Source organism: Saccostrea echinata, unplaced genomic scaffold, assembly GCF_033153115.1.
Source record: "Saccostrea echinata isolate AGI-Se365-2 ecotype Australia unplaced genomic scaffold, CSIRO_AGI_Sech_v1 ptg000015l, whole genome shotgun sequence".
Taxonomy (NCBI): domain Eukaryota; kingdom Metazoa; phylum Mollusca; class Bivalvia; order Ostreida; family Ostreidae; genus Saccostrea; species Saccostrea echinata.
The window spans coordinates 2,444,564-2,457,057 of record NW_026889764.1 but is presented as its reverse complement, the minus strand read 5'-3'; the positions used below and the strand labels follow the sequence as shown (position 1 = coordinate 2,457,057).

The following is a 12,494-nucleotide window of genomic DNA, read 5'->3' as shown; positions in this document are numbered from 1 at the left end:
AATTTCCATCAAAAAATTCTCATGAGGGTGTAAACTAATTTAAAACCAACTCATATAAACTCGACACTCCCAACACAAAGAAAGAAAAAAATATAACAATTACCAGCCCAAATGATAAAGCTGGCAAAGATACTGAATAAAAATCTCTCTCATGCTAACTTCAAGGGAAGCAGAATTTTCATAATCACCCAGGCAAAACAAGGTCTTGTACAAACTGTTTACAAATGTGATTTGTTAATCCTAGCACTGATAAATACTGGAAGGTGTTATAACTTTATCCTTTACCCCTTCCTGGAGGAAATGGGAGGAGGGGTTGTTACTGTGGGGGGTCAACTGATCATTAAGAAATTTTGTCCTGTATGGGAAGTACCAACTGTCAGACCTGATGGAATATACTGAGAACCAGCGTCACATGGTACATAACATTAATTTAACTAGCTTATCAACGGTATAAAAATATCTTTCTGCAATCCATGTTTATCACATAAGATGGCATGTTTACTTGAACTGAGGTATATGTATCACAGAGATATTACTCTTATATAATAAAAATAAAATGTTTCAAATTACATCATGTAAACTAAACCTAAACAAATCATATAAACACGAAATATTTATTGAACTTAAAATGTTCACAACATGATTTTGTTGAAGTGAGAACACAAGATTTGCAAGATATCATATACATGTTGCATGGTGTTCAAAACTTGACAGGGTTCCTTAATTATGAGGCAAAATGCATTTTACACACGCCTGAACCACACTGTTGCAGTTTTGTTCTTGGATCTGATAAAACAAGTCAATAAATGTGTAATAATTATATCAAAGACAGTTGCTTGCAATAATGATATTTCCTTAATATGCAAAATGGATGCATGAACTTTATAATCTCATGCATTAAAGAACAAAAACCAAGTCAAAGACAGAAAATATAAAACAGAAAAAATCAAGCATTAAGGCTGCCATATATTTAAAAGTAACACAAGAATTCTCTGAATACAGGGGATAAATGAATAGCTAGGGATTATAAATCATCATCAAAAAAAAAAAAAAAAAATTACTACATGGTTGGCTTAAACTGGCCAATAATAATTCCAATTAACGTTTTTTAGGAACACCAGGTACATGTACCTCTACAACATCTTGGAGCTATCTGATTTGGTAAATATAAAGGGAGATTTACCTATAAATTTTATAAATTCTAGGTAGCAAATTCCCCTTTTCCTTCCAGATTATCTGTTCATCTTGGAGGTAATTATTAACAGTACTGTTTTCTTAGATGTTTAAATTGGTCTCTTCTAAAGATTAGGGTAAAGATTGTACATGCTACCAGTTTCAAAAAATTGAATCTCAATCTTTCCATAAATTATTAAATATATGGCATAGTGAGTTTGGAATAAAATTAAATGAATTATTTTTACTCTTAAAATGATTTAAAATTCAGTTATTCAATACCTGTGAAGTATATTAATTAATATGAATAACTTAGTTATCAATATATGGTACTTCAGAGTTTTTATGATTTAATCCATACAGGTTTTGCATATCAATTTTACTTGTCAAAGTGTCAAAATCTATTTTTCTTCTAATAAATCATGAACAGTTTCATAATTATTTAATACATGTCAATATTTGATAAATTGGTAAAAGGTATCATGGTAAATTATGCAAAAGAAATATACATTTATTTCAATCTGTGTGTACAATCCAAGCGATAAAAGTCTAAAAACATTCTTGGCATAACCCAAAATGAAAGATGATGGCATTATAATAAATACAGCTTCCTGCTAGATGTCAACCAAAATATCAATTGAGACTGATCTTTGTAGCTTCCTCTTTCAAGAATTATGAACATTTCAATAAATATTTGATATTCAAATATTTCCCTATAATTGTAAAAGTTTCCAATTTTATATTCATGAACTAACACCTTGTAAAAAAAAAAAAATAAAATAAACACACAGACGTCATAGGTATATCAAAATTCATAAAACATCTTCAAAATTCTGCATAGTCTCTTATGACTGTATACATAATGAGATGTAGATATAAGATAGTCTTACAGGTAAGTATAAAATGCTGAGGTTATAGGTCTATAAGGAAATACATAATGACATATACATGTATAAAGTATATAAATGTTTCCCATATTTCATTAATCTCCATTTTCCAATCTGCTCTATATGTGAGGACTGTATTTTGGCTGCTGCTTTATTCAGGAATCACTCTTTTTAAAATATATAGAATGAAACCTTGACAATAATACATGCTGCATGCATGTAATTAATTCAACTACACGATAGATGACATCAATCAGAACCCTGTCAAAACAAGACAAAGACAGTAATAGTTTAGGCTTAGAATATTTTTTTTCTACCGGGTATTTCAACTGGGGAAAAAAGAAAATAGTGTTATTTCCAACATGGATAAGCAATCATATGATCATGCATTAATAATATGTCAATGATTAATAAAAGATACACTGTATATTAATAATTTTAATTATTTAATTCTGGGATCAAAATAAAAATCTTACATGAATAGAAGTTTCATGGGGGGGGGGGGGGGGTAAAAAATAACAAATAAAATATGTAAAAATCTATGACATAATACACTTTCTGCCTCCATATCCTCAATGTAAGCTTAAAAAAATCTTTTTCAGTTCTTTAATTCTTTACAGAACTGATAAGAATTGTACAAGCCAAATGATATTTCAATTACAGTCCATATCATATAATTGTAACTCTTCAACAAATTTTGTACATACCTGTGGTTTCCCTGCCTCTGTGTATAATAATTGTGTAAAACAAAGAACTGTAAATTAACACATGCTTGGTGAAGACTGGATGTTGAAGCTAGAATGTCTGAAGTGTACAACTTCCTGTTTCAGATTTTCATTGAAGTGGCTTACGTACAAGATATTTTTCCTCTTTCATCAAGACTCTAAGCATCTTAAATTCTTTATCTTTGTTTCTGCTCATAATATAATTAATTTTCTAACTAAAGATATGAATTTTCAGATGTTAAAGAATGTGAAAGCCATATCCTAATGGTGGGTTTTCATATACTATTGGTATTTTCATTCCAAACAAAAATGATTCATCCATGATTGTTGATAGAATTGGAAAATATATTCATTGATTGTAACTTCTCTTTTGGAAAATGCTTCTTGTTATTAACCTTCCTTAATATCAAAATCTGTAAATTGTACAGGACACCACACCCTCTCAAAAAAAAAAAAAAAAAAAAAAAAAAAAAAAAAAAATACAAACAAACAAAAGAAATTACCATTTGTTTCATTGACACTTTTGAAGTCATTTAAAAAAAATGTAACGTTAAAAAGTTAACGAGGGTTGTATTTAGATATTTTATATATATATATATATATATATATATATATATATATATATATATATATATATATATATATATATATATATATATATATATATATATATATATATATATAAAAGACAGGAAGTGTCTAACGCAGTAATATCTTGGTAGCAGTGTAGCAACTGTGCAGGTGCTTGTTTCATTAATCATCACTTTGTGTGTGCGATTTCCTCTTTAACCACAAAACAACAAGGTCATTCAATGTACATGCCCTACTTCAAATAATGCATAAAAATCATTACAGTGATAACCAGGTGAGCCCCTGGCCTTTTGTGAGGAGGAAGGCGCTTAGCACAATACAGGGGCGATAACTCTTAAATTTCCCTTTCACTTAAATACCGAGATCACATAATGCCATGTGCACTCGCTTACTCCGAGCCTTAATATGTTGAGATGATGTTTCATTTTCTCTGGTATTACATTAAAAAGTCCTATGTATTCATTTAATTGTATGTGGCGCAAATTAATACCCTCACCCCCTTAATCCTGAATGATTGATATATAGTGACCCGCCATTGACATTCTATTTGAAGAGATCTCGAGCATTATTTATTAGTTCTACGTGTTGCTGCTGCTAATAAAATAGTATTGATCATCTTCTCATCTTGTCTCCATGATTATGCAATGTATATATACAGTATGTCACACCACGTACCCTAGAGTGTAAAGTTGCACTCTTAATTACTTATCCCGACAGAGCACCAACATCACAGCCTGACATTCAAACTCCTTAAGCTGGAGTTATCTTTCCTTTCCTATACCGTGTCTTCCACTCGAAGCAAAGGTACTCCCCAAAATATATAACATGTACATTGTAAAGCTGTTGTAGTCGACATGTTTATTCCTAACATTGTCCGTTACATATAAAGTTTAGAAGATATATTAATTTTAGATGGGAGCTGGAGTACCTATCACTATGGATTTCAGGTCCGTAGGAAGCAATTTTCAGTTTTTTTTTTTTTTGGGGGGGGGGGGGCACAGTCATACATCAACTACCAAAAAATCCTTGAGAAGAAAAAAAAAAACAAGGTCATCAGACGTTTTTATTGAGGGGACACAATCATACAGTATCTATGTTTTCTATAGTACTCTATATATCGGCAAAATTATTGGGGGGCACCCCCCGTACCCCCCCGGTTCCTACCGGCATGGATTTTATTTGTACTATATGCACATGTATATGTATAATGAAAATGTGGTTTAATATTGGATTCATGCGCCGAACATGCATACATATACCTGCATATGTACGTAATTTAAAAAAAAAAAATACATACATGAAGATTACACTTCGTATCTATGTACCTACGTTCCAATTTTCAACAAAACGAATTCCTGTGTATCTCTCCCTCTTGTACCTGACCTACCCCATATCAAAGCATAAAAAAGTGAACTTCTGAATCAAGTATTTCGACATCAGATAATATGGACTTAGAAAAGGATAAACAAATCGACGAAACGAAACTTTATAGACGAAGATGGTACATTTTGTTTTTGTTTTCACTGCTTGCCTTTACCCAGGGAGCTTACTGGAACACGTGGGGGCCTATCGCGGAATCCAGCGAGGACGCACTCACATGGGCGGACAGTGACATCGCTTTGTTTGAAAACTGGGGACCCATTGGGTACCTTGTGGCCGGATTTTTCGCAGCTTGGTTTGCCGACGTGAAAGGTATTCCAACACGGAACATTTGTTTAAAGCATCAATTTTGGAGGCGCTTCGAGGCCTTCAAATACCGAAGCAATATTTTTGGTCTAATGGTAAAGCTGATTAAATATTATGTTTTTTGAAGATTTGAAGATAAATCGCATATGTTGACATTTGTCGTTAAATTTGTATGTAATATTTCCAGTTTTAAATTGTGTTAGTTATTTTAAAGATAATCCCTGACCTCTTTCAGGATTACGATTTTCCTGTGTAATATCGGCGTTCCTCGTAGCTGCTGGGGCGGGGGTTCGATGTATTACAATCGAACACCCGTATGTGACATGGTAAACGTTTTATTCATCTATCAAAATTTATGTGATTTGATTTATTTTTCTTATGATAACACTTGCATTACGTATACAAGTATGCAATCAAAAGAGAAGAAAGGAGAGTGGGGCTCTTTGATACTGAACTAGTTAGCATGTGTGGATCCATCAAAAAGATAAACAAGTGTACACACGTATACTTTAAGCAATTGCAATAATCTAAATAATATAAGTGGTAAGCGAATGTTCATATGAATATTTCGAATATGATTAATTATATTATATAATTAAAGTATAGGTCATTTAATGAGTCAGCAAAAACTAAACACTGCCATAATCATATTTAAAACAATGACACTCAAAGACAATGTACATAACTTATACATGTATGTGAAAATATTTTACGTTTCATATTCCCCGATCCATTACAGGACTGTTAACATAGGTCAGGCGCTGAATGGATTTGCTGGTCCTATTGCTATGGGTGCCCCGCCTCTTGTTTCCACGGTTTGGTTTCCGGTACGTGAACGAACGACGGCTACCAGTATTGGATCAGGGTTTAATCTGCTCGGAATTGCCATTTCATTCATCATAGGTATAGAATAGGCCTATCATATAAAATGAGGGAGGTTGCCCAGAAAATATTGTTTATGTTGTGGTGTCACCCGCATACATATGAAAAATATTTTTCCTGCATTTTTTTAAAATTATTTATAATAGTTAAACATTTTAATCTCCAATTTGTTACCCTAAGCAATAGCTAATGATTTCTTTTTCTCCAAATAAAAATAATAAACATAGATGTTCAGTAATTTAATTTTTCCTTTCTGTCATTTTTGAACATCATTAGATATTTGCCCCTTACCTAGGTATGCACCCATTAAGTATAAATGCATTTAAAAAAAAAAGTCCGTAAGATGTTGTGACGATATGTGCGGAATGGGCGACAAAGTGTACATACATGTACATATGTATACCTTTCATATACTGGTACATATTGTGGTCGCGACGTCGACGGCAGCGATGTATGCTGGGAACATTTGCATATTTTGTTGCCAAAAGTATTTGTTTTATGAATGTTTACTGGGGTCGAGGGGGGGGGGGGGGGAGAAAGGCAGAGAAGGATATTTTTGGTACTTAAGAATTAATATTAATGGTGTTAACTGCATCCTCCTCCTTCTTTTACAAATGAATAAATGTTATTTGGTATATACGAAAATACAATATAACACAAAGGATAACCCGTGAAAGCTCGAAAGCTTATTTCCAACGGGGTCCGTTATTGCACGGACGTTGCAAGGGGGGAGATTTCTGTGGGAGGAAATGGAGTACCCAGAGAAACCCACATGTCCGAGCGCGGGCGACAACTTTCTCCTCTCACGTACAACCACTGCTGTTCACAGGGATCGAACTCGGGTCGCAGCGGTGAAAAAGCGAGTGAGTGCGCCAACCATTGTGCTACCGGACACTTGCACTACCCGCGCTCTTCACAGTGTGCAACTTATATTTTGAATTGCAGCTGCTTCATTTGAGTTTAAAAAAATGACAAATAACGTTAAAAAGGAGCTTACAGTGAATAATCTAGCTAATTAAAATTGAAGATTATTATAATATATTTTTAACTTGTATACCATATTTGTGTATATCAATCTTACGTATATCGATACTAATAGACTATTGTGCTATATCTCACCTCATGAAGTTGCAAATAAGTCAGATGGGCGTTGCGTATATCGCATTCCACCATTTTTTGAGATAGTAGTGTCAATGGATATAATATTTGCACGTTTTAAGATCTAAGAGTTTTATGACACAAAATTAATGCAGGAGAAGCTTTGTTCTAACCTCCAGGAAGGGGGGGGGGAGACCAAAGCATACATCCAATTAATAAATGTGAATTTATTTAATATTGAATAATAAATAAATAGGATACTCCTCATCTGCAAATTTACAAAAATGATGACTAATATCCATTGAAAATTGCGGAAATGAAAACAATTCTTTCTCAAGAAATGGCGATCCAGGAATGCAATGCGCCACATATCTGATTTATTTTTATTGGATTTTGTTGTTGACAGGACCACGTATTGTAAAAACTTCTCCATCAACATTTGAAGTAGAAAATAAAAGGTATAAACAATATCTTAATCTTTTTGGTGAATTTTTGTTTTTAAAGAACTTGTGTTATCATAAAAGAAAAAAAATCTTATGAATATAGAATCGCATGAATTGTAGACCAGATGGCTTAATTTTCTTTCCAAATAAATTATATGATTTTTTTTGTCTTTCAAAAGCAAATATCACAAAATTTTCAGTTGAATAACCTAACTTTTCTTATTTCTCCTTTTCATTTTGCAAGTAATCAGACTGTGAACCTCAATGACACCCCAGTCGAGAGTTTCATCCAGGGGCGGATCCAAAAAGAAAAGGATGAGATTATGCTTTTAATGTATGTCGGTAGGTAAAATTATATATTGTAATACACCTTTGATTGGCCTTAATCTTCTCTAGTTTATGTCATTCTTGAAATATTCAACAAATCAAAGCACTCTTTTTAGTTTACCCGGAACCAAAAGCTTAACAGGTTTTAAGTGAGTTTTTCTGATCACCTATCGTCTCTTTGTCTGTCTGTTAAACTTTTCGTATTTTCAACTTCTTTTCAAAGAACACTTTACCAATTTCAGCCAAACTTACTATAAGGCATCCTTGGGTGAAGGATCCAGAGATTCAAATTTGTGAAAAGAAATGAACGGGTCCCGTTTAAATGGGAGATAATTAAGAAAGAAAAAAATATGGTTCGAATCTTAAATGTTCTCCTCAAGAACCTTTGGGTCAAAAATTACAACACTTTGTGAGAGCTTCATGACATAGTGTAGATTCACGATTATTCAAATCATGGCCCCTGGAGTTAGGGTGGTGCCACAATGGGGAACCAAAGTTTTACATGTGAATACATCTAAAAAAAATCTAAAAATCTTCTCAAGAACAGCAAAGCCAGGATGACATAATAATATGGAATCGAAGCATCCTAAAGTAGTTTATATTCAAGTAATTTATTCAAATCATGGCCCCTGGGGTTAGGATGGGGCCACCTTTGGAGATCAAAGTTTTACAAAGGAATATAAATGTATAGGGGAAAAGATCTGATGAGAAAAATCAGGTGAGCGTTGTGCCCCATGGACCTCTTGCTTTGTTTGATATATAAGACCTTTTTGATAAACATTCATATTCAATGTATATGATAAATGAATCTTTCAGAAGCTGTAAATTGATTGAAAAACGGAGAATTTCATTAGTTGTTTTCTTGCATGTTGTAGAGTGTGCCTGGGCGGTCCTGTTATTCCTTGCTATGATAATTTATTTTCCGAACAAGCCACCACTGCCTCCAACAAAAACAGCTGCCATTCCTCGAATTGAGTTCAAAAATGGACTAAAGAAGATCGTTAGGTACTTTATCATGAAAAGAAAAAAATTGCTTTAAAGGTTTTCATCAATGAAGGACCTGTGAGGGAGGGGAGGGGGCATGTGCCAGTACATGATATAATATGTTATATAACGAAAAACCAAATGAATTCATTTTTACTTTTGCCCCCCCCCCCCCTTTCAATAATTCAATAATAATGTCTGATGACTCCCACCTTTTCTTTCTTTAAGTTTACTTTGCATGTGGAGAAAGTTCTGTTACCCTCCCCCACCCATCCTCGCAAGCCAGGGATCCTGAGTCAACACGTCCAACGGCAACGTGTTGACTCAGGACCTCTGTCTTGCGAGGATGCCACCCCCCACCCACCATGAAAATACTCTCAATGTGCCCGAATTTGCTCCATTATGAACTGAAGATAAAAAGTTATGTATTGTACTTTAAAACAACGACTGATTCTATCTAATTTTCGCCACTTTTTCTTAAAAGACTTCGTGAGTTTTGGATCATAGCAGCCATATACAGTGTGTCTATGGGGGTCTTCAATATTTGGCAAGGTGTCCTGGATGTCTACTTAAAACCACATGGATTCAGCCAGGTCTGTAGACACTTATATAAAATCATTAAAAGTTTTCAAAGAAGCTGTCTTTGAGTAAAACCAATATAGACATGTGTATGCATTTAGTGAAAAAGAGGGTGAGTGAGGTATACTTAATGTTTTTACGTATTCATTCTGCGAATTTGGAAAGTGTCCGAAAACAGAGTGCTCTGATTTCCCTCTGCATTCCGTCGGTCTTGTATAAATTTTGTTTGCTCTTTTTTCAGGACCAGGTGGCATGGCTGGGAGCATCTGCAATAATGGCCGGATTTGTATCTAGTGTTATAATCTGCAGGTCTGTATAACTTTCTTCATGAATCATCACTCCAGTTTCCTTTTTGACAGGTTATTCAAATAACTGTACTAGATCTGATCCATATCCTGTTCATTTTCATTTAGCAAAGGAGCTCTACGTGAATGAAAAATGTGTGTGTATGTATTGGGGGGGGGGGAGTATATAGGTCTTGTAGAGTAGGCTTTTCCCTCGAATCCTCCCGGAAAACTGGCTCTAGAGTAGGAACCCCCCCCCCCCCCCCCCGAAAAATAGGTCTAGAGTAGTATTTCCCGTAGCTACGGAAAAATGACTCAAGAGAGTAGGATTTTCCCTACGGAAATCCCACATCTGATTCAGTTTTCTAGGGGAAATTCTACTCTGTGTAATACACGTGTAGTTATAGAGTGCGATTTCCTCCAAAGCCAATCCCCCCTCCCCCCCCCCCCACCATGATGGGCGACACATTGTTACAAGTGTCTCTTCTTCAAAATGGTGATCAGTTTCATTAAAACAAGCGGAGTATGAAAATCGAAAATTTTAAAATCTAATTTTTCTCAGTAACTGTTCGACAATTCTTTTTGAAATATTAAACTATATAGTCAAAGTGTTTTCTGATAAAAGGTACAATATAATTGTTTGGACAAATTTTAACTGTATCCATGGAAACAAAAAGGATTTTTTAAAATTTTAAATGTGTTTTATTTTTCTCCAATTGTATTTCAAACTAGATGTACATATTATATTGAACTCCAAGATTGTGTTGTTTAAATATCAAAAATAGCTGCCGTTGTCATGGATCTAGAAACGTTTCATTTTGCAAATTTTAAATTTTTAAAAATAAATGAAACGTTTCTAAATCCATGGGAACGGCAGCTATTTTGGACATTTAAACAAGAGAGAGAGAGAGAGAGAGAGAGAGAGAGAGAGAGAGAGAGAGTTTCATATATACATGTTTAGACATTCTGCATTTTTTCGTTTAAAAGAAATGTATATCATTCGCAGTTTTTGTGAAAGAGTTGTTCTTTACTTTTTAGATTTGCTGACATATTTAGTCGACATCTTCGATTTTTCCTAGTTGGAATGTATCTAGTTGGAGGAGCAGCCTTCCTTTGGTTTATTTTATTGGTAGAAGATATATTACCAGACTCAGAAGGTATTTAATTATAGTAGTAAAGGTTTCATCTACGTTTTCTAAATAATTATTATAATTACATTTAAAATACCCACTATATTTTGAAACGCCCAATTTTATCTTTTGGCCAATAATTTCTTGACAGTTTTCTTAACTCTTATATTCTTAAATAAAGCCATGCAGCGGACTTCTCGGAGACAGCTGGCCGTGCTAGCTATACTGCCCTCCATACTGAAATCTCCCTAATGTCCGTCTGTTTGCTATACTGCCCTCCATACCGGAATCTCCTTAATGCCCGTCTGTGTGCTATATTGCCCTCCATACCTGAATCTTCCTTATTTCCGTCTGTGTGCTATACTGCCCTCCATACTGGAATCTCCCTAATGCCCGTCTGTGTGCTATACTGCCCTCCATACCGGATCTCCCTAATGTCCGTCTGTGTGCTTTACTACCCTCCATAACGGAATCTCCCTTATGCCCGTCTGTGTGCTATACTGCTCTCCATACCGGAATCTCCCTTATGCCCGTCTGTGTGCTATACTGCCCTCCATACCGGAATCTCCCTAATGTCCGTCTGTGTGCTATACTGCCCTCCATACCGGAATCTCCCTAATGTCCGTCTGTGTGCTATACTGCCCTCCATACCGGAATCTCCCTAATGTCCGTCTGTGTGCTATACTACCCTCCATACCGGAATATCCCTAATGTCCGTCTGTGTGCTATATTGCTCTCCATACCGGAATCTCCTTTATGTCTGTCTATGTGCTATACTGCTCTCTATACCGGAATCTCCCTTATGTCCGTCTCTGATTCGGCCCTTAAAATTATGATTCCTTATATTAGATTATTTTGGGATTGGGGAATTATATAGGATTTATAGCCTTGGTGTGTGTCATATTATTTTACTGGTTATAAATTTGTAACGACATTAGAGTCATTAATCTTATTTTCATTTCTACTACATTTCAAATTACAAGTTATTTCAAGATATACTAGTAAATTAATGTAGAAGGACAAATTAAGAAAGTATTCCGTTATTATGTAGTAAGTGAACGAGTAAAACCTTTTATTTTGCGCATTATATTTCCATTGCAGTATCGCTGTACATTTCCATTATTCTTGGCACCCTCTGTCTCCAGGCCTCCACCCCTCTGTACTTTGAGATGGCTTGTGAAGTTTGTTATCCTGTGGCCGAGGGACTAACCAATGTCCTCCTCACTATACTGGTCAACCTGGCCAGCTTTATATTCCTTCTCCTACACATGATTCCAAACATAGGTAAACAAACATAGGTAAACAACATAGGTAAACAAACATAGGTAAACAACATAGGTAAACAAAACAATAATTCCTTGCAATATAAATATTCACAAAAGTTCACGTGAGAAGATTATGGTTCACTAGCATCTCAAGTCTTTAGCAGATTTTAAATTTTCATTTTTTTTATTGAGAAATTACTCAACTAAGCTTTCATCTTTAAATATGACATGGTTTTTACTTTGTCCGTCTGTTCGTCTTACAGGGTCGGCGTGGGAGAATTGGTGTTTGTTAGCAGTTATCGCCCTTTGTATCCCGTTCATGTACTTGTTTAAAGACAGTTACAACCGATCTAATATCGACGAAGATATCGAGAAACTTTGATTTTGTTTTGTATCAAAAGCTCCCATTATAGTATTTGTAGCCGATATAAATTACATGC

At 34.6% G+C, this 12,494-nt stretch overlaps 1 protein-coding gene across 1 annotated transcript; it reads left to right on the top strand.

The window, feature by feature from the left end:
- Positions 1–4,821: 4,821 nt before the first annotated feature.
- Positions 4,822–12,436, top strand: LOC133187988 (solute carrier family 49 member 4 homolog). Its single transcript, XM_061323378.1, has 11 exons — positions 4,822–5,068; positions 5,298–5,388; positions 5,802–5,965; positions 7,449–7,500; positions 7,730–7,827; positions 8,688–8,817; positions 9,281–9,389; positions 9,617–9,684; positions 10,698–10,816; positions 11,891–12,073; positions 12,318–12,436. The coding sequence occupies exons 1-11, from the start codon at positions 4,822–4,824 to the stop codon at positions 12,434–12,436; spliced, it is 1,380 nt and encodes a 459-aa protein (XP_061179362.1).
- Positions 12,437–12,494: the final 58 nt, after the last annotated feature.